The 23416-nt window shown below is 44.0% G+C and overlaps 1 protein-coding gene across 1 annotated transcript in view; it reads left to right on the plus strand.

Moving 5' to 3' along the window:
- Positions 1 to 23416, plus strand: part of MAD1L1 (mitotic arrest deficient 1 like 1) — a 915026-nt gene that overhangs the window by 3979 nt on the left and 887631 nt on the right. The window contains exons 3-8 of the mRNA XM_040356690.1: positions 821 to 961; positions 5045 to 5224; positions 10984 to 11108; positions 12305 to 12386; positions 13274 to 13404; positions 17902 to 18016. Coding sequence (XP_040212624.1) covers positions 821 to 961; positions 5045 to 5224; positions 10984 to 11108; positions 12305 to 12386; positions 13274 to 13404; positions 17902 to 18016 — 774 coding nt within the window. The remainder of the gene's footprint in view (positions 1 to 820; positions 962 to 5044; positions 5225 to 10983; positions 11109 to 12304; positions 12387 to 13273; positions 13405 to 17901; positions 18017 to 23416) is intronic.

A 23416-nucleotide genomic window follows, 5' to 3' on the forward strand; every position in this document is an offset into this window, starting at 1 on the left:
TGGAATCCTTGCAAAAAATTTATGAAAATCATGCAACATTGTTGCAAGCAGCCCTGTGGCTCCTATTTGCAACACTCTTACTGTTTGGTGCTATTGTTGCAACAAATTCATAAAGAAATACTGCCATATTGTTCTGTAAAGTTGAGTTTCATAACACCTCTAGCATGTTATAGCAACTTGTTTGCTGTGTTGCGTGTGTAACTATTATGTCTTATCTGAAACAATTCTGTGACGTAACTTATATTAAATTATAGTAAATTATATTTTTTCCAATTCTCCTTCCAATAGCTTCTTTACCTTTAATACTTTGCAATAGAAATGTTTGCGACGGTTCTATCCAAGTTGCAAAATATTCATATACGCCTCACTGACAAGTGCATCAATCGGTCAGTAAGGATGAGCTCAGGCGTGTTCGCAATCCTCACGTGCAGAGCCCGCTAAGAAGTCAGCGCTGCACAGCGCTAATCACAGGCAGTTAGACATTTTCCCGATCCGCAAAAAATGTCTCACTACCTGTGATCAGCGCTGTGCAGTGCCGACTTCCTGGCAGGCTCTGCACGTGCGTTTTGTGAACACGCCTGAGCTCATCCTTATCGGTCAGTACTGCCATACCACTAGATTGGTTGTTTTTAAAGAGTATCTTTGACATGCTTTATGAATTCCAGGGTCTTTTTTTTTTGGGTGCTGTATGCCTGGCAGTGGCACAATGCATGTAAAAAGTTAATGATTCCTACATTGCTTCATTTTGATGCACAACATTGTGTTTTTTTTTTTCTTGTAACACTCTCATTTGAATATTCTTTTTGTTTTCATCCCCCAGTTAGAAGAACAAGCCGCCCAGATCTGCTCCAGGTCACACCTTATCCAAGTGGAAAGAGAAAAGCTTCAAATGGAGCTTAGCCATAAACGGGCTCGAATTGAGTTTGAGAAGGAAGCCAGCACAAACACTAGGAACTTTGAGGTTTGACAGATGACTGAAATACTTTTAACACATTTGCAATACCCACACTAATTCTCACTGCTGCAATACCCTAGTGTATTGTTCTCAAAGTCTAAATATACACTTATTGGTGAGGATCTGTATTGGATAGCCACTCTGCAATTCCTTATTACAAGTTACTTTAAAGAACTATATTTTATATATGTTTTTTGGATTCGAAAGATCAGTTTGGTTTAACCACTTCAGCTTCGGAAGGTTTACCCCCCCCCCCCATGACCAGGCCATTTTTTGCGATACTGCACTGTTATTTAAATGACAATTGCGTGGGCGTGCGCCGCTGTACCCAAATAACATTTTATGTTATTTGGGTACAGCCAGTAGAGAGCAGAATCCCTGTTAAAGAAGGTCATATTGAGGCGGGGACCTCTCAAGGATCTGCTAGACACTCTGCCAGTCTTAGAAATGGCAGTTGAATACATAGTAGACACCTCTGCAGAATTTGTGAGAATGTCAGCCCTAGTAAACTTGGCACGTTATGACATCGTGGATTAAGACATGGTTGGGAGATTCTGCCTCCAAGTTGAAGCTGTTTGGGCTTGGCCCTGATCTTGATGCTGTTTTAGACAGAACAAAGCCTCTCCAGCCAGGAAGACTACAAGGCTTTTTCTCTACCATGGAAGACGGCAACTACCAGTCTGTTTGTCCTCGGATCGATATCAGAGGGCTACAGGCTGAAATTCTCAGAGACCCCTCCAAGTCGGTTTTATCTAACCCAGGTTTCCTGAGGTCAGGAGAAATCTCTGGCAATGACGGCTCTCCTTTGGGAACTTCTACAGCAGGAAGTAATTGTCCCAGTTCCAATGAGAAGAGGACTAGGGTTCTATTCACTAATTTTCTTGATCAAAAAAAACATCAGGAATGTTTTGATTTAGTCCTGAATTTAAAAGTATTAAATCCATTCGGTACAAGAAATTCTCAATGGATAAGATTTTTTTTTTTTAGTGAGGAAACTTCTTACAGCAGGATGCTTCCTAGCATCCATAGACCTTAGGGATGCGTATCTACATGTCCGCATAGCACCAGCATCCCAATAAGTATTTGCATTTGGCGGTCAAAACAAGGGGGGGGGGGTTTTGTAGTGCTGCAGTTCAGAACTCTTCCTTTCGCACTGTCCTCTTGTCCAAGGATTTTCACAAAGATTATGGCGAAGGCCTTGGCACCGCTCAGGATAAGGGAATTGCGATTGTATCTTACCTGGATGATCTTGTGTTTGCCAACTCGAAGGATCTAAAGAATAATGGAGAGACACTTGGGGAGCTTGGTCTGGCTTCTGCACAGGGATACGTCGAACCTGGTCCCTTAGGACCATAGGATTCTTGGGTTGCACAATTGATTTTGTGCAGGAAGAAAAAATAATACAAGTCCACAACGTAGTGAAGAAACTCTAAACAAATTTGCCAGTTACGATCCGGATAGCCATGTCAATGCTGGGCCTTCTCACAACATCGATCCCAGTAGTTCACTGGGCCAGCCTCCATTTAAGAGCTCTCCAGCATACAATCATGCACGATCGTTCTTGCGGGGTTTCACTAGAGAAACAATTCATGATTCCCTTGGGTCAAGAGGAAATTATTGTGGTGGAGTAGGCAGACATATTTAAACAGGGGCCTGTTCTGGACATTTATGGAAGAAAAGTGGCTAACAATGAAGACACCATTTAGAGGGACAGATTGCCCAGGGATCTTGGACAAGCAAGGAGACCAAGAGATCCTCCAATTGTAGGGAATTGAGGGCCATTCTCCTAGGGCTTTGGTCTTTCAAAGAAATGATCAAGGGCCACCATATCCAAGTATTACCCGACAATGCCACATGGTAGCCTACATCTCAAAGCAGGGAGGCACAAGAAGCAGGGTTCTGTTGCTCTCTGCCCTTCAGATCCTTACATGGACAGAGGACAATCTAGCATCTCTGACAGCAGTACATCTAAAAGGCAGCCTAAATCAAGTAGCTGACTTTCTAAGCAGGAGACAAGTGCTAGAATCGGAATGGAGCTTGAGTACAGAAGAGTTCCAAATGCTAGTAGACAGATGGGGAGCTCCCCAGATCGACCTATATGCATCACAGGCAAATACAAAGGTAGCGACCTACTTCACCTTAAACAGGCAGGACCAAGTGGAGGGTCTGGACGCAATAGCTCAGCCTTGGAACTTCCACTTGTGTTATGCTTTCCCCTCTTTTCAGATGATCTCTCTCTAGTACTCAAACATTTACAGAAGGAATCCACAAGCCTGATTCTAGTAGCCCCCTTTTGACCCAAGAGGGCATGGTTCTCTACGGAAGCTGCAGTAGAACCCCACTGGTTTCTACCATTGTGAGAGAACCTTCTGAGTCGGGGACCCATCCTTCATCCCAATGTAGGAAATCTTGGGCTGGATACTGAGGAGCAAATCCTGAAGAAACAGGGTTTGTCTGACAAGTTTACTTTCAACACGGCTAGATAGCAGGAAAAATGTCACAAGGTCATTTATTTCAAAACATGGAAATGTTTAAATTCCTGGTGCACTTTAAAGATTTTTTTGGCGGCCAGTACCTTGAAGGTTTAAGTGGCCGCTTTGTCAGTGTTCTTAGGGAGATGACTTTCTCAGTACCCTTTTTTTAAACTTTAGATTTTTTTTTTATAGGGCATTGGCCAGAGCCAGGCCTGGGCAGTTTTAGTTTTTCCTCAAATGGGATTTGTCGTGGTTTTACAGGGTTTGACTGGAAGACCTTTTGAACCAGCAGAGGATGCTGCAATTAAAGTGGATGTAAACCCAATTTTTTTTTTTTTCCCGTCACAATGTATAGTATAAGATTTCCTATCATCTGTGCCCAGTCTTGCCACAAAGAGTTAATCCAGCTCTGGGCAATCCTCTTTTCTTTTTCTTTTTTCAGTGACATAAACGGACAAGCAGGGGAAAACTTTTGTCCATTTCTTCCCCCTTACTTTGAATGACGGTTATTTTACATATCTCATGCACTAGCCTGAGACGAGCATTATTTTTTAATTCCCACCCCCACGCCTTTTCTGAAGTCATGTGGTTACTTTTCTGGATTTTGACTGGAATTCAGTGTAAGCAATACACAGGAAAAAATGCATGTTGACAAGTGGAGTGTAGAGGTGGGTGGGGACTCTACTGACATCACGACTCCACCCACGAGCTCCAGACAACAGACCCACCCACAGAATCTGCAGTTTTTCAGGTCTCATAACAGACAGAGGGGAGACAATTGACAGGTGAGGATACATGCAGGAGGCATCTATATCCTTATAGATCAGCACTATGGCAGTAGTTTGGAAAGGATGAGAGTGGCTTTACATCCACTTTAAGGGTTGGTGTTTAAAATGTATCTTTATTAGTAGCGGTTACTTTGGCTAGAAGGGACAGCGAACTGCAAGCCCTGTCCATTATTAAACCTTTTTTGACTCTGTTCCTCTGCATATAAAGTCCCTTGCTAATAAGTACTTCAGATTATAACAAAAGCTGCATCGAATTTGGTAGTTTGTTATTTTTTCAGTTATCTAGTTTTAGGTTTGTTAAATTATAGATTTGTAATGGTAAAAATTCATCAAGGTATTCTGTATTTGCCAATGTTGCGCCAAATTTGGGACAATTTTTTTTCCAGGCATCAAATAAGATATACCTGTACTTCCCTCCCCAGGAATCTTCCTTTAAAGTGTAAGGTGAATTTACACTGACCCTCTCCCCATCGCACTCGGTCCCACTGTACCTGAGGCCGGCGACCTCCCACACTGACACATCGTATAGTCACTTTACTGGTCTTGGGATTTAGAATACGCCGACCAATTAGAATGCCTCCTATACCTACTTTTTTTACTTGGTATGTTTAGGAGATTAAGCCGCGGGGGATTTTAGGTCCCCAGATCAGTAAAGCGGCGACCTGATGTGTTAGTGCGGGAGATCGCCAGCCTCAGGTACAGTGGGACCAGGTGCAATAGGGAGGGATCCAGTGTAAGTTCACCTTACAGATTTTTCTTACTCTTGAGCATTTTTCTGTTGAATAATTTTGCAGCGTTGGAAAATGTTTATGGAATTTTTTTTTCAGAGGGAGGCAGACCGGAACCAAGATCTTCGGAATCAGATCAGAGCGCTGGAGGAAAAGGAAGAAGAGTTACAAAACAAACTTCAGGAACAGAATGAAATGAACAAGGCTTATAAGAAGACGATTGAATCGCAGAGCAAGAAGCTGCTAGAAAAGGATAATAAATTGGCAGAGGTTAATGAGGTAGTGTTTTACTTACATCTGATAATTAATGTATTTAACATATTCACGTGCAGGCAGATCATTGTAATATATTCATCTTTCTGTAACTCTGGGAAGATTACATTTGCTAATTTACAGTAAACATGTTTCTTAAAGCGGGGGTTCACCCTAAAAAAAATTTTTTTCTACCATGTCATCCAGCATACTAGCGCAAGCTACAGTATGCCTTTATTTAATTTTTTTGCGCCGTACTCACAGTTTAATCCCGTAGTTACGTTTCAGACTCCCCGCGAGGAGTAGGCGTTCCTATGCAGAGGGGAACATGATTGATGGCCGGCTATGGCGCGTCAAGCTTCCCGAAAATAGCCGAAATAGGACTTGGCTCTTCATGGCGCCTGCTCAGTCAGCTCCTAGTCTGTGCGCAGGCGCCGTGAAGAGCCGAGTCCTACTCCGGCTATTTTCGGGAAGCGTGACGCGCCATAGCCGGCCGTCAATCATGTTCCCCTCTGCCTAGGAACACCCATTCCCTGCGGGGAGTCTGAAACTTAACGGGATTAAACTGTGAGTACGGCGCAGAAAAAAATAAAATAAAGGCATACTGTAGCTCACGCTAGTATGCTGGATTTTATGGTAGAAACTTGTTATTTAGGGTGAACCACTGCTTTAAGGGTAAGATATTGCTGGTTTGTTCTGTAAATTTGTATTCTGGCCAGGACGAAAGACTTGCATGTAAATGTTTTTTTCTTTTTAAGATAAATATGAAATATCGCAAATAACATTTTAGTATTCATTTTTTTTTTTTTTCTGATTTGCTGAAAAAAAGCCTTGTTAAAGGATCTCAATAGCTCAAGCTTAAAGCGGGGGTTCACCCTTAGAGGGCACTTTTCCCCCTTAGATTCCTGCTCGTTTTTACTAGGGGAATCGGCTATTTATTTTAAAATATGTGCAGTACTTACCCGTTTACGAGATGCATCCTCTCCGTCGCTTCCGGGTATGGGCTTCGGGAATGGGCGTTCCTTCTTGATTGACAGTCTTCCGAGAGGCTTCCGACGGTCGCATCCATCGCGTCACGATTTTCCGAAAGAAGCCGAACGTCGGTGCGCAGGCGCAGTATAGAGCCGCACCGACGTTCGGCTTCTTTCGGCTACGAGTGACGCGATGGATGCGACCGTCGGAAGCCTCTCGGAAGGCTGTCAATCAAGAAGGAACGCCCGCTCCCGAAGACCCATACCCGGAAGCGACGGAAGAAGATGCAGCTCGAAAACGGGTAAGTACTGCTCATATTTTAATACAAATAGCCGATTCCCCTAGACCGAACGAGCAGGAAGCTAAGGGGAGAATTTTTTTTTTTTTATAAATGGGTGAACTCCCGCTTTAAATGTATGCACACAAGTGATTGAATAAGAATAGTAAATACTCCACCTCCCCCTTCTGTTTTTTTACAGAATGCTTTATCCAATATTTAAAGACTTAGAACCGCCATCTATTCAAAACCTTTAAAGATTCTTACTTTTACTGCACTGATAATATTAAAGTGCATGTAAATCCTTACTTCTTCTTCTATTCTTATTGTATTTAATTTAAGCCTGGTAAATATACAATTGAAAGCGTTTTTGTTCTCTGTTTTACAATTGTTTTCTGTACACTTTCCCTGTGATAGTTCAGCGAGTTTATATTCTGCACAACCAGTTCTACTCTTGGGACTACAAGTCAATTGGTGGCTATGCTTTGGACAATAAAGACAAAGGGATGAGGGAATGGAATCTCCATTACCCTGGAGCCACAACAGTGGCAGCAAATATGGGAAACCACCAAATCGTGCTCCCAGAAAGTTCATGCACTCTAAACTAATTATGAATTATTGTACTGTTGGTACCCAATACCGACTCGAGTCACACGTTGCACTACAGCACATGCAGGGAATCGTTTCTGTGGCTGCATAGAATTGGGCACTTATGTCCACATATGGTGGACATGTCCAATTGTTTATGCTTCATTGGTATGCTAAACTACTCGTTAAAGTTGGTATTCCAATGCTTCTTGGAGAGGCGCCGCTCAACTTGAAATGAGATGGACTTTCCAAACACACTATAGATTTACAACTTGTATTTTCACAGGCACAAAGCAAATCGTAGCTTGAGCATTGCTGTCAGATTACCCTTTCTCTGGTGGCAGTAAAATCTAAGGTACACTGGATACTCACTAATGACAAGCTGACTGCTAGTGTCTTACTGTCACTATGCACAATTTCCACAATACCTGGGATCTGTGTGTCTCAAGCTTTATGCACTGAACACTGAATAAATGACACTTTGCTACAATGTAAAGTAGTGAGTGTACAGCTTGTATAACGGTGTAAACATACTGTCCCCTCAAAATAACTCGACACACAGCCATTAAAGTGGACATTAAACCAGATTCTTGAAATTTGAGCTGTAGTGTGTGTGTGTGTGTGTGTGTGTTTTTTTTTTTTTTATATATCTCTCTTCAAAGCCCTGTGTCTCGTAGCTTTGTCCTGCTCCGTTTGTCTTTTATCAGCCTGAGAACTTTTGACAACCTCTGAGGCCCAGAGATAGAAGTGTGTGTTGGGGAATGTTGCTATAAATTAGCAGACTGTTAACTCTACGCAGGTAAGCTCTGCATTTGTGATAATCGGCTTTCTCACAGTATCTAGCAATGATCTCCTACAGGAGAATCGGGAAGTGAAAATGCTAACGGAACGTGCACTTTCCTAAACAGCATATCAAGGTGAAGACAGCAGCTTATATAGGAAGATTTGTTTCATCCTTGTGTATCATCTGAGGCTGTTCACTTCACTGGGTATTTGGAGGGTTTACATGCGCTTTAATGTCTAAACCGCTAGCCACAAAAGTGAGTACACCCCTAAGTAAAAATTTCCAAATTGGGCCCAAAGTGTCAATATGTTGTGTGGTTACCATTATTTTCCAGCACTGCCTTAACCCTCTTGGGCATGGAGTTCTCCAGAGCTTTACAGGTTGCCACTGCAGTCCTCTTCAACTCCTCTATGACGACATCACAAAGCTGGTAAATGTTAGACCCCTTGCGCTCCTCCACCTTCTGTTTTGAGGATGCCCCACAGATGCTCAAAAGGGTTTTGGTCTGAAGACCTGCTTGGCCAGTCCATGACCTTTTACCTTCGGCTTCTTTAGCAAGGCAGCGGTTGTCTTGGAGGTGTGTTTGGGGTTGTTATCATGTTGGAATATTGCCATATGGCCCAGTCTCCGAAGGGAGGAGATCATACTTTGCTTCAGTATGTCACAGTACATGTTGGCATTCATGGTTCCCTCAACTGTAGCTCCCCAGTGCTGGCAGCATTAATGCAGCCCCAGACCATGACACTCACACCACCATGCCTGACTGTAGGCAAGACACACTTGTCTTTTTACTTTTCATCTTGTTGCCGCCACACACTCTTGATATCATCTAAACCAAATAATGTTCTCTTGGTCTCCTCAGAGCACAGGACATGGTTCCAGTAATCCTTTCTTGTGTATCATCTTTAGAAGAGGCTTCCTTCTGGGATGACAGCCATGCAGACCAATTTAATGCAGTATGTGGCGTATGGTCTGAGCACTGACAGGCTGACCGCCCTACAACCTCAGCAGTGATGCTGGCAGCACTCATGTCTATTTCCCAAAACCAGGGTAACCTGTGCTGTTAAACCACTGTATGGTCTTGGCCACCATGCTGCAGCTCAGTTTCAGGATCTTGGCAGTCTTCTTATAGCCTAGGCCATCTTTATGTAGAGCAACGATTCTTCTCTTTTTTTTTTTTTTTTCAGAGTTCTGTGCAATGAGGTACTATGTTGAACTTCCAATAATAGCAAATTTTTCTAAAAGCTGTATACTTACTACTTTACATTGTAGCAAAGTGTAATTTCTTCAGTGTTGTCACATGAAAAGATATAATACAATATTTACAAAAAATGAGGTAAGTACTCACTATAGTGAGATTGTGTGTGTGTGTGTGTGTGTGAGATATACATAAATAGATTTAGGCTGCATTCACACTGTAACGCCGCGTACGCGGCGTATTTTGCTGCGATTCGTTTAACTTTTTTTTTTTTTACAAATCATTTCCATTGCTGTCTATGGCCGAACGCCAATGCCGCCTGAAAAAAAGGGTGCGGGACTTGTTGGCAGGCGTACGGCGTTTCGGCGTTCGGCGTGAGATGTGAACCATCTCATAGACAGCAATGGAAATTCGCCCCTCTAGCGTATCGAGCGTCGGGCGTTTTGTTGCCTAGGTGTGAATGGAGCCTTAGACTTCATCAATGATGGTTGCTCGACATGCTTCTGAGTACAGTGAGAATGTGATGATGTTCTTCAGTTTGTCTGACTTACATTTGATCTTTGTGTCCATAGACTTGTATGGAGATGCACAACCTGTCAAATCCCGTTGACACAAGCCCTAATTAGGCTTTTATGTATGCTTTTCTTTAAGTCTTAAACTTACTGGCTTTTGTTACAACAATGTGAACTTAAGAAATTAAGCCTCATTTGCATCTACGTAGTTTGATCGATCTCTTATAAATTGCTCTCCATAATTTACGCTTCTGTTGCAGGGGATGCATATAATGTGTCTTCAGGCTCCATGCTGATTTCTGGAAAACCAGTTAGCCAATTATGCAAGGAGGAAATTTTTATTTTATTTGGATATTTTTTCACGCCATGTAAATAATGCCCCCACTGCTGCTAAAGAATTAAGAACTGACATATGAATTTTCTGGTACTTTTAGAAATTAGTGGCCGCAAAGAGAAATGGAAAAGTATTTTTTATTATAATATTATAAAGAAATTGTTCGTCTGTGTAGTAACTGCATATAATATTATGTGGCAATGGCTTTAAAAAAAAAAAAAAGTTTCTCTTAAGCTTTTTTTAAAATATACTTTTGTATAATTACCTTTTTTAAGGTACTTCCATCGCCAGCAACTTCTAATTTTCTACACTCCTGTCCACGCTTTTGCAGGACCCACACTGTGTGGCCAACTGGGTACTGCGCAGCCACCACTGCAAACATCTTCGGCCAGTTCCCCACTTCTTTACACATTGTAGTCCACCCTGGCATAGAAGGAGCAAGGTTGTAGAGTGTACTATACAGGCTGTCCTGCTCCCTATGGGCCATACAGGATAGATCTCTGAGAAGAAGATGCTTTGTGGAGTTTCTGGGGAAGGTTTTTAAATTGCTAACTATCCAAAGTATAATTGACCTTTTTCATGCTGGGCAAACTGACATAAACTTTTTAACAATTTTAAATAGTTTTGGTGCAGTTGGGCAGCAAATGAATGCCTAGTACTCAAGATGAGAAAATGGGATGAAAAATTCTGCTTTCGCCACGATTGTCCGATAATTTCATCATTAGTACGCCGCTTTAGAAAGCCGATCATGACAGTTCATGCAAAGTTATCTAACGGGACAAGCACGAAAGTTCACTTATGATAGTAGAACATACCATAATTCTTTCAGTGCAGTATTTATCTGAAAAAACATTTGAGTGAAGACCACGCATACTCGGATGCGAAAGAATACATTACAATACATCATAGCAGGAAGCTATATGCTGTTTTACGAGGATTTTTTTTTAACTCTAGTAACCGCGTTGTTTTTGATATGAGACGAGCACATGCTCCAAAAATTAAATAAATAAATCGGATGTTGTGGTCTGATCCTTGTATAAAATATCAGAGACCATATTGCATGGTTACCTTGACTCTTGTTCGATTCTAACCAGGTTTCTATTTCTGCTTTAATACCTCAGGCTATGACCGCATTGAAAGGAAAGGTGTCGGAGCTCCAGCTGAAAATAATGAACCAAGAAATGGAGATAAAAACGCAAGAGATGGATAAACAAGAGATGATGGAACAGCTGGATATGCATCGCAAGTAAGTGTCATTGCTGTCTTCCCACTGATGGGTTTAAGTGCTATTCTTTACTTTTTGTCAAAATTTGCTTTTCAATGTTATGTTCAAATGCACCTTTTGCGATGGAAAATATAGAAGGCGTGGTACCTCATGTCAAGCCAAAACTTTTTCTTTTGGTTGTGTAGAGCATTATGAAGGATTAAAACTTCCTGACTTTTTTTACTGCTATTGAGGGGATCAACTTTTAAAAAGTTTTGTGTGTGTGTGTGTGTGTGTGTGTGTGTGTGTGTGTGTGTGTGTGTGTGTGTGTGTGTGTGTGTGTGTGTGTGTGTGTGTGTGTGTGTGTGTGTGTGTGTGTGTGTGTGTGTGTGTGTGTGTGTGTGTGTGTGTGTGTGTTTTTTATTTTTTAATGAAAAAAAAAAAAAAAAACAATTTATTCTTTAGCAAGGAACATTCCTCATTAATATGCTACTGCGCAAATAGTGTGTTAGAAAGTATTTCAATGACCACCATTTTATTCTCTAGGGTGTTGCAACCCCCAAATATATATATGTCAAAAAGAGGCTCCGGGCTGAAGTAGTTAAACAGTATAGGTGATTTTATTTTAAATTTTTTACCTAGCTATACCTGCAAAAGGGGCCAGCCTGAAATTATCTAGCAGAGCTGCAGAACATATTTTCTGAAATAAAGTTACCCTTTTTAATGCAGAGAATGCATTACAATTAAAATGTTATAACCACTTTAACTCTTTCATTTGGTATAGGTAATGTGCTAATGTTGTATATATTCTATTAATATGTTCAGTCATGACATGCAGCACTTGGGGGGCTGACATTGCATTCAGTAACTTGAAACATGGGTGTAGATTAAAAATTGTTAGAGAACAGTGATTAGTCATATTATCTTTATACAGTTTCTGGGCTTATTGGAGCCAGGCAACTAGCATTTTCCAGAAGTTCAGTAATGGCACCTCCCTGTGTTAGTTTATTGTTAGGTTCCCTTCAAATATGCATAATTCTCTAACTGTAATGCAAAGTTTTCATAGTACTTTTATTATCGTATGGTAAAAACCTGATAATCTATATTAATAAATTGGCCTAATGAGTTGATTTTGTTTGCTAGTATTAAATAATTTATACTGTTTAAGTGGGTGTCGTAGCACATTGGTTACTTGGATCTGATAATTGGCACAAATGCAATATATTTTCTTTTTTTAGAAAATTGCAAGACTGCAGCCAGTTAACGCATACACTGCAAGACACGCAGGCAGAACTTTCAGATGCTCAGTTAAAGATTAAGGTGAGTATTATGGATCCTGCATGTTTCTGTATAAAATTCAATAAGAATCTGACATCAGAAGGATGCTGATTTGATTGATGGTGTTTTTCTAGGGATGAGCAGAAGTTGAAGGTCCCTTTCACACGATCGGACCGCATTGATCTTCCTGTCCATTTTTCAGACGGATCTGAGCGGGCCACCCATTGATTTGTATGGGCAGGCAGATGTCAGCAGAGATGTGTTCACTGACACCCGCCTGCCATCCAATCCGACAAGATCCGCTGAAAACAGATGGATGGCGATACATTCACCGTCTGTCCAGTGGATCAGATTGGATAGGGTCGGATCAAAACAGAAATGGTGTTTAGTTTTTCATCTGATCTTCTCATAGACAGCGGGGCTCTGACATGTCTGTCCCTGCACAATGAGCAGAGACGGACCTGTCATCCACCTGCTCAGCTGGGATCATGCAGCAAAGTCAACCTGTATCTTTTTAGGAGAGAAACGGCCCCAAAGCATTGTGTTTCCACATCCATGCTTGACTGTAGGGATGGTGTTCTTAGGATCATAGTCTGAACGTTTTTCTTCCTCCAAACACGGTGAGTCGATTTAATGCCAAAGAGCTAAATTTTGGTCTCATCTGACCCACAGCACTTTCTCCCAATCCTTCTCTAAATCATTTTAGATGTTGGCATGACTGTACATGTGCCTTCTTGAGGAGGGGGGGGGGGACCCACCGTGTTTGGAGTAAGGATGGGGGCTCATTGGAAGAAACTTCTACACACCAGTAGCAGCTAGATGCAATTCTAGCATTTTGGTAGTTATTTAAGAATTAGTTCAGGTCATTAAAATCGTTAAAAAGAACTTGGTGTGGTGTCTAAGAAGCTTGGATTTTTTTTTTCCCCCAGACCCTGGAGCAGCAGTTGTCTTATCAGGAGCAAGATGCTGCAATTGTGAAGAGTATGAAATCTGACCTGGACAGATTTCCTAAGCTTGAGAGAGAACTGCTACAGCTGAGAGAAGAGAATGCTTACCACAGGTACTGTTGTTCAAGTGCACTTACTGCTTGATTTTATGTATACTCTAGTAGTAATGCAGTAGTCCACAAGCCTGGCCAGTCCTATAATTGCAACAATACTTTTTGAAAGACCTGGGGGACCTGTGGATAGCTGTTCCTACTGGTTAACAAATCGTATGGGCAAGGCTTCATTGCATTTTTTTATTATCAAGAATGTAAGCAAGTGGAAATGTGGGATCCTATGATTTATGAAAGATTAGATTGCTTAATTGTGCAGTGCAGAACAGGATCGGAAGTCATAGACAAAGGGTTATATGCTGCTAACTTCAGTTAATTGTCTACTCTCAATAGAAATGGAAAAATATATACTGCGCTGTGACAGGACAAAAAAACAGCAGCCAGCACAGTTTGTAGACAAAAAAAGCAAAATGGTAAATGTGGAAAAGTGCAGCGCGGTTATTGGATGAAGAGTAATTTTATATGCGATAAAAAATAACCACACACAAACAATTAAAATATTGAAAATAATAATGCTACACCCAATGTGACTGTGACGACTATAGACAGTGACAACACATCAATAATGGGTGCACAACAGTTAATAGTCCGTGTATTGAACAAAAAGTGACTGGTGCAATCCGGAAAATGAAAAGATAATCCGCGGTACTGGACAAGATCCAAATATAGGTATAACCCTCTGGATAAAAATGTGAAGACACAACTAGACAACCACCACCGATAAGAGGAGGCTTACCGGATGTCGGTGACTTGGCAAAGCGTATGCTATCCAAGTTATAAAGGCTTGTTGATCAATGCCCCTATTGGATACAGCTGATTCTGGATCCAAGCCGGCTCCTCAACATCAACCAACCAGAACTTCAATGGACTGTAGAGGTGTATATCGTACTCATGTGGAGGGCAGAGGCTCGGTATCACCGTGACACGCGGAATATATTGAAAAACACTCTCATAGCATGATTCCGTTTTAATAACGTATAAAATAGACACATTTAGATTATCGTAAGTAAGCTTATCGTAACGGGTACATGAACGATGCTTGTCGGTAGGTCCACCCAATTGGACACCCTCAAGAGCTTTGCTGGGAACGCTCCCAGTGCCTTCATAACCTACGCACTTCCTGGGACTGAAGTGTTTTTGCTATTGTCCTTAGGTGCACTACTTCTTCTCCTATGGTGAAGTGTTGTTTTTTTTTTGTTTTGTTTTTTCAAATATAAGTTTTTTATTAAGAAAACACATATGGAGAGATTCCAACATCACAACATAGATGTATATGTCATCGATAAATAAGTACAGAAGGTTTGGATACATTGCAGCTATCTCCATGATATACCTCTGTACAAAGTCATACGTCGCGACACATCGGTTCCACCCTCTACAGCAGCGCCTGCCTATCTACAAGTGAAAGTTTACCCACTCGGTCGCGGCTGGGGAGATGCTGCCAGAAGTGCAATACCTGTCGCCGAGAATGTGTTTCCAGCACGATGGCATCGCGCTGATTCTCTGCGACATGGTGCCGACATCTCGCACTCGCTGGAATAGAAAAAGCACATTCCAGCGAGCGCCTCAGAAGCGACGGGGATCCGACTTGGATTCCCGCCAATTTTTCGCAGCGGCGTTTGGTATGATTCATGATTTTAAATAAAAAAACGGCATGGGTTCCCCCCAGGGGCATACCAGGCCCTTAGGTCTGGTATGGATTGCAAGAAGAACCCCCTACGCCGAAAGAACGGCGTGGGGGTCCCCCCACAATCCATACCAGACCCGTATCCAAGCACGCCACCCCGCCTGTCAGGAAAGGAGTGGGGACGAGCGAGCCCCCCCCCTCCTGAGCCGTACCAGGCCGCATGCCCTCAACATGGGGGGGGGGGGGGGGTGGTTGGGTGCTCTGGGGGCTCCCTGCGGCCCCCCCACCCCAAAGTACCCTGTCCCCATGTTAAGGACAGGGCCTCTTCCTGACAACCCTGGCCGTTGGTTGTCGGGGTCTGCCGGCGGGGGGCTTATCGGGATCTGCGAGCCCCCTTTAATAAGGGGGCCCCCAGATACCAGCCCCCCACCCTAGGTGAATGAATATGGGGTCCATCGTACCCCTACCCATTCACCTGGAGGAAAAGTGTAAAAGAAAATAAACGCACAACACAGGGTTTTAAAATGTATTAGTCAGCTCCGGGGGGGGGTCTTCTCCGCTCTCTGGGGGGTTTTCTTCCGTCTTCTCCGCTGTCGTTCTTCTCCTGCTCGCTCTCCGGTGCCTTCTTCGGGGCTGGCCGCCGCTATCTTCTTTTTAGCTCTCTTACTAGCGGCGGCGCAGCCCGCTCTTCTTTGCCGTCTTCTTCTTTTCTTCTTGTGTTGACGCGACGCTTCTTACCGCTGTAATGCCAGGTGTCCGGTGCATGATGATTTATATAGGCCTCTTATGACGTCACAGTCCCATCATGCTTCGGTCCGCGGAGAGTGGAGAAGACCCCCCAGAAAGTGGGCTCCCAGATTCCGATAACCACCCCCCCCCCCGACAACCAACGACCAGGGTTGTCAAGAAGAGGCCCTGTCCTTATTAACATGGGGACAGGGTACTGCGCCCCTCCCTGCCCCAGACCCCCCCATGTTGAGGGCATGCGGCCTGATACGGCTGGGGGGGGCTCGCTCGTCCCCACTCCCTTCCTGACCGGCCCGGCAAACGTGCTTGGATACGGGTCTGGTATGGATTGTGGTGGGACCCCCACTGTGTTTATTCGACGTAGGGGATTCTCCTCGCAATCCATACCAGACCTAAGGGCCTGGTATGCCCCTGGGGGGGAACCCATGCTGTTTTTTTTTTTATTTAAAATTTGGCGTGGAGTTCCCCCTCATGATTCATACCAAACACCGCGGCTAGAATTGGCGGGGATCCAGGTTGGCTCCCCGTCGCTTCTATGACAGCTTTTTCCCCATCGCAGCGAGCCGGCTCGGCGCTGTCTCCCGCGACGGGGTTCGTGGGTGGTCAATCTCGCCGAGAAAGGGAGCAAGATTGACACAATATCGCGGTCACCTACAGTAATTTAAGTAGTGATGAGCTGCATCTGGGTGGCAGGTGACATATTTCATCTGGGTGTCAGTGGTAGGCTATCGGCCTGAAAGGCGCCAGGAAAAAACGGTGTCAGTCGACCCCCTAATATAAAAAAATATATAATGTGTATATAATTTATACTGAAAGTATTCATACCCCTTAATTTTCCAGTTTTGTCATGTTATTGGGATTTTGTGATCAACACAAAGTGGCACATAATTGTGAAGTAGAAGAAAAATAAATGGTTTTCCATATCTTTTACAAATCTGTGAAAAGTGTGGCGTGCATTTGTATTGGGGGGGGGGGGGGGGCATGTGTGACTTGTAAATTCTAAACCTTGGAGAACCTAAAACTTTTACTATCTTTTGCTTGCTACAAAACCGAGGACTCATGGAGTAGTTTAGGGTTATAGGGGAGGCAGCTAGGGGGTGTGTACCAGTGTCCAGTCACCTGAAAGTACATGCCCATAACCCATGGTGTAAGAATGCTCTCTTTGTGTCCTGTACCCTAAGCTATGGAATTCACAGGTAAGTAAAGATTCCTCTTAACAGTTTTAAGGCCTCAGCCATCTTTTTTTTGCCTGAAGTGGTTTCTTTATTCCATCTGAACCAGGCCATTGTGTTTCTGTCCTTTTTGTCCAAAGCCTCTGATAGTGGTGGGCACACCTTGGATGTGGTTTGTGCTGTTGGGTGTTAATTGAACGTGACTGCTGCAGTTCATCAATTCTATTTCCTCTTTGTGCTTCCATAAGGCCAAGAGAAGGGTCACGCAGCTTTCAAATGCTTCTGTAGATTTATCTGTCGTTTTTTTTCTCAAGCTTATTTTATAAGGGGAAAAGTTCCACTATTTTTAATAACGACTCATTCTACCAGGAGTGTTGGTGCTTCCTGGGATATACATTATCAGGCTTCAGTAGCTCAAGTTTCTAAAGCTGCTACTTGGTTTTCGGTTCATACCTTTTATGAACTTTTACCAAATGGATGTCGGTTTATACCTTGCTAAAAAAAAATTGAAGCCTTGCTTAATTGGGAAGGCTTGTGCCTGAAGAGGGGATTTTATTTTTTGCCAGTGTCCAATTACTGTAAGGTGGCAGCATAAGCCTATCCTAATGGACATTAAGTTATCCTGTAATGTACTCCCAAGAAAATAATTTGACAGATAAACCAGAAATCTCATTGGCAGCAGTGTATATTTCAACTGATGCTACATAAGGCAATGCATATGCATTCTTGGTGCTTATTTTGATTATATGATGCGTCCTAAAATAACATTTTTGTGTGTAGATTGGTTTGATGTTTTGGAACGTTGAGTAATCTGCAGCACAAAGCGGTTTGCTTCTAATTTGTTGTTTATTACTGGGGCAAATCAGGTAATACATTTGAAAAACAGAGCCAAAAATGATTACAGTCATGGCTTGATTATGTACATCAGTGTAATGGTGGATTTTCTGCAATCAGGGAAATGAAGGAGAATAATGCGCTATTGAAAGAGGAGGTGGAGGGGCTGCACAAAAAGCTTGAGCGATATGACCGGATGAAAGAAGAAATGGTGGCCGTAGAGATTGAAAAGGAAGTAAGTATTCTTGCATGACACAAAGGTCCGTTTTTTTTTTTTTGTTTTGTTTTTAAAAGAATTTAACAGTAAACTCCAGCTAAACATTTAAAATCAGCAAATCTGATTTATATAATAATAATAAAAAAAAAAGTGAACTACAAAATAATGTTTTTTTTTTATACCTATTTATTTAATATTTATAAACACACATCTGCCTTTGTTTATGTACACATACCAAATGATTTCAAGCATACGTTTTTCATTTTTGGTGAATATAAAGATGAAAAATGTAAAAATCGCAATAAAAAATATTCTGGAGACAGTGCCTTGCTCATGGTTTATTAACTTTTTTGCAAAGTTATGGAATTTTTTTTTTTTAACTTCATACAAAGTATAATTACCGTATTTATTGGCGTATAACACGCACCCCAATTTTAAGCAGAGAGTTTAAGGAATTTTTTTCTTTATCGTACATCACGGGACACAGAGCGGCATATTCATTACTATATGGGTTATATGGAGTACCTTCAGGTGTTGACACTGGCAATCTCAAACAGGAAATGCCCCTCCCTATATAACCCCCTCCCATAGGAGGAGTACCTCAGTTTTTACGCCAGTGTCTTAGGTGTTAGTCATGGTTTAGCTTGCCTCCGCATCCTTGGGATTAGGTGAGCTACCGGTTCTGTCCAAAAAAGCCTCAGCGCTAAAGTGGTCAGTAACCGGACCCCAAACCCTTGGGGTATAGCCCATAATGCTTTTCTTTTTAGAGAGCTGGACCCTGGGCCCAGAACTTAGAAACCTTTGGGTGCCTAATGTTTTCTGTTGCCAGGGTGCTATATGGGCCCAGGACAGTGGATCCTTCATAGGAACCCAGGGCCTGAAGGTCTAGACATCCCCCACGGAGATGGGGGAAGATTGGGCCTCTTGCTTGGCAAAGTCCTGCGGCATGGAGCAGGTAAGTGAGGGGAAAACTTGCGGAACTTGGTTCTTAGCAGGTTTTTTTCTGGGGGGTCACAGGGGACATGCCTAAAGTTATGCACTGCATCTGGCAAACTAGTCACATATCATAAAGATAGGATGGCTCTATATGTATTATTCCCCATAAGATGTGACCTCCCTTGTAGTGTTGGAAAAGCATTGAGTGGGGCCTGTGTGATATAAAAATATATGTGTGTGTCAGAGAGCTGTGCTTACCTGCAAGCCTCCAGGCGATGCTCCATTCAGTCTTCCTCCTCAGAGCCTGCAAAGCAGGCAAAACGCTGACCTCCTCATGGTTCCAGGCTGCAGGCTGCAGTTTGCTGGAACAGAGAGGTCCCTTCCTCCCAAACCCCCCCCCCCCCCCCCCTGTCGGGAGGTGCATTTCCTGTTTGAGATTGCTGGGGGGGGAAGGGCGGGTCAGTGGCTTAAGGAAGGGGCGGCCCTTCCTTGTTTGTTCCATTCAATACTTTGGAACGGGGGAGGAAAGACCAGAACGGCAGCACGGGGCGCCGAGGACTCACAGTGGCCAGAAAGGATATTGCAGTCTTCAGAAGACTGTTTTTCAAGCCTAGAAATAGGCTGTTTTCTTTTCCATCTCATAGTTTTTCTTTGCAATACTACTCAGGGGGACAGAATGCTTTTTTCTTTCCTGGATTTGAAACAAAAACGAAAAAAAAAAAAAAAAAAAAAAGTCATCTAGGGGAGAGGAAGCATTTTTTATCCCCCAAACAGGTGTTTGGGCAATTAACTTTTATAGTTCCAAATACCAATAGGTAGCAGGTGTACCTTGGTATTGTACCATAGGCATCCGGAGAGTCTAAGGTCTCGGACAAAGTTATGCCGCTGCTTTCCCCACAGGGAGCCTTGGGGCCATCGGGATCTGGGGCTGGAGCTGGCGCGGGTCAGTCCAACCCTAAGATGGTCACGGACGAGGTATTACTCACCTCTTTAAGAGAGATGGAGAAAAGAATGGGAAAAATGATAGCCACAGCTATGCGGGGCAGTAAACGGATTAGATCTCCGTCACCCGAGCGCAGACCCTCAGAAGAGGAGGTCCTTTCCTCAGGGGAATTGGACGACCTCTTGGACAAGGACCAAGTAGGTTCAGGGATCGAAGATCCGGATACAGAGGAGTCTGGAGCAGTCTCCCAAGGGGAGAGCTGGTGGACTCAAGCCTTAACGGACTTGGTCCATAAATGCATTCAACTTGCCAGTACCAGATCTCCAGGTATCTACGGTTTCAGCTTCGGGCTCACTGAGGGCGCCTCAAAGCAATGCAGTATTTCCGATCCACCCTCTACTAGAGGGAGTTTTGTTCCAAGATTGGAACAAGCCAGAAAAATCTTCTTACCACCTAAAAGATTCTCTGCCCTATATCCTATGGAAGATAAATTTTCCAAGAAATGGGCTACTCCTGCAGTGGACGCAGCCATCTCATGTATTAACAAATCATTAACATGCCCTGTAGAAAACATACAGGTATTCAAGGATCCAGTTGATAAACGCTTGGAAGCACTACTTAAGAACTCCTTCACTACTGCAGGGGCAGTAGTACAGCCAGCCGTGGCTGCGATTGGGGTTGCTCAAGCATTATCGGATCAGGTTAAGCAGATGCTTAAACTTATTCCTGCCCAGCAGGCAGAAGAATTTTCGGATGTCCCTAAGGCCATATGTTTTACAGTAGACGCAATTAAGGATTCTATCCAGCAAGCGTCACGTTTATCGTTATCCCTTATCCATATGAGAAGACTCTTATGGTTAAAAAGCTGGGAGGCTGAGCCCCCATGCAAGAAGCTCCTGGTAGGGTTCCCCTTCCATGGAGGACGACTCTTCGGAGAAGACCTAGATAAATACATTCAAACCATTTCAAATGGCAAAAGTACTCTCTTGCCAACTAAGAGGAAGTTTCAGGGGCCTGCGTTTAAACGACAGTACTCCCCTGGGCAGGGGCCCTCTAATGCCAAACAGTATCGACGGCCTCCTGCGAAAGCAAACTTCGGCTTCAACAGCAAATCACAAGGACAGGCTGCTAAAGGCAGAAAGCAGTGGGTTCGCAAACCCAGCCCCCAAGCCGACCTTATGAAGGGGCGCCCCCACCCACGAAGGTGGGGGGAAGGCTGCGACTCTTTTCAGAGGTTTGGGAAGCCAGCATTCCCGACGAGTGGGTACGGTCTTCCGTGGCCACGGGCTACAAATTAGATTTCCTAAGGTTTCCTCCTCTTCATTTCCAGGAGTCGAGGATTCCAAACGATCCGGAGAAAGGAGCCGCATTAATGTCGGCATTAAATCATCTACTTTCCCAGGAAGTAATAGTAGAGGTACCAGTCCTGGAACAGGGGCTAGGTTTCTACTCCAACCTATTCATCATCCCGAAGTCCAATGGAGATGTCAGGCCAATTTTGGACCTAAAGATGGTAAATACATACCTAGAGATCCGCTCATTTCGGATGGAAACCGTGCGGTCAGCAGCTACCACACTCCAAAAGGACGACTTCATGGCGTCCATAGACATAAAGGATGCCTACCTTCATCTTCCAATTTATCAGCCACATCAAAGATATCTACGCTTCATGGTGGCTTCGCGTCACTTCCAATTCGTGGCGCTTCCCTTCGGGTTGGCTACGGCCCCCCGGGTGTTCACGAAGGTCCTAGCTCCAATCCTAGCCAAACTAAGGATCCAAGGGGTCACGATCCTAGCATACCTGGACGACCTCCTAGTCATAGATCACTCGTCTCCCGGCTTGGAGCGAGCAGTGGCCCTCACGGTCCAATACCTCGAGAAGTTCGGCTGGGTCCTAAATCGAGAAAAGTCAGCTTTCCTGCCCACAAGGCAGTTGGAATATCTCGGCATGAGATTAGACACAGAACAACAAAGAGTGTTTCTACCTCTGAGGAAGGTCAAAGCCATCAAGGAATTAATCCTACTGGTTCTAAGCAAGAAGGAACCGACTATTCGCCTATGTATGAGATTACTAGGCAAGATGGTGGCCACATTCGAGGCGGTACCATACGCCCAGAGCCACACTCGCATCCTGCAGGCAGCCATCCTGTCAGCATAGAGCAGAAGGCCGCAGGCCTTGGATATCCCGTTGCCGCTCTCATCAAGAGTCCGACAAAGTCTGTGCTGGTGGTTAGACCCTCAGAATCTACTGAAGGGGGAGTCTTTCAGCCCAGTGGCTTGGAAGATAGTGACCACAGACGCCAGCCTGACGGGCTGGGGAGCAATTTTGGATGGTTGCACTCGCCAAGGTACTTGGGCAACGCCAGAGAAGCAGTTGCCCATCAACATCTTGGAGCTCAGAGCTGCTCGACTAGCCCTCAGGGCTTGGACGTCAAAATTGCAGGGGTTCCCGGTGAGAATTCAATCAGACAATGCCACGGCCGTGGCATACATAAATCACCAAGGGGGAACCAGGAGTCAAGCCGCTCAGAGAGAGGTGAGCTTGATTCTCCTATGGGCAGAGGCTCATGTGCCCTGCATATCGGCAATATTCATTCCAGGAGTGGACAACTTTCAGGCGGACTTCTTAAGCCGCCAGACTCTTTTGCCGGGGGAATGGTCTCTGCATCCACAAATCTTTCAAGCACTCTGCCAAAGATGGGGAGTGCCGGACGTGGATATCATGGCATCGAGACTCAACAAGAAGCTAGACAGGTTCATGTCCCGCTCAAGGGATCCGATGGCCTGCGGAACCGATGCGTTGGTTTGCCCTTGGCATCAGTTCAAACTTCTTTATGCGTTTCCCCCGCTCCAGTTACTACCCCGCCTGCGGCGCAGGATCCGGGTGGAGCACATACCAGTCATCCTGGTAGCTCCAGCATGGCCCAGAAGGGCATGGTACTCACTAATCTTAAAGATGGTAGTGGGAGACCCTTGGACTCTTCCTCTACGGCCAGACCTGCTATCGCAAGGTCCGATCCTCCACCCTGCCTTACGGCATCTAAATTTGACGGCCTGGAAACTGAATCCCTGATTCTCAGGGGTAGAGGTCTGTCTCAGAAAGTAATCTCTACCCTAATCAGAGCCAGGAAACCGGTCTCTAGGGTGATTTATTACAGGGTCTGGAAGGCCTATGTAGGCTGGTGTGAGTCCAAGCGATGGCTTTCTCGCAAATTTACCATCGATAGAGTATTAAGTTTTCTCCAGCTAAGAGTGGATAAAGGATTGGCATTAAGCATAATCAAAGGACAGATTTCTGCTCTGTCAGTGTGGTTTCAGCGGCCGCTGGCCACCCACTCGCTGGTTAAGACCTTCCTTCAAGGGGTCTTACGTATTAAACCTCCAGTTAAATCCCCGCTTTGCCCGTGGGATTTAAACCTTGTTCTGTCAAATTTACAGAAACAACCGTTTGAGCCGTATGGCTGAAATTCCTTTGGTTTTACTGACAAAAAAGTTAGTATTTTTGGTCGCCATAGTTTCCGCAAGAAGAGCATCGGAAC

This window comes from Rana temporaria, chromosome 6, assembly GCF_905171775.1.
Source record: "Rana temporaria chromosome 6, aRanTem1.1, whole genome shotgun sequence".
Lineage (NCBI taxonomy): Eukaryota > Metazoa > Chordata > Amphibia > Anura > Ranidae > Rana > Rana temporaria.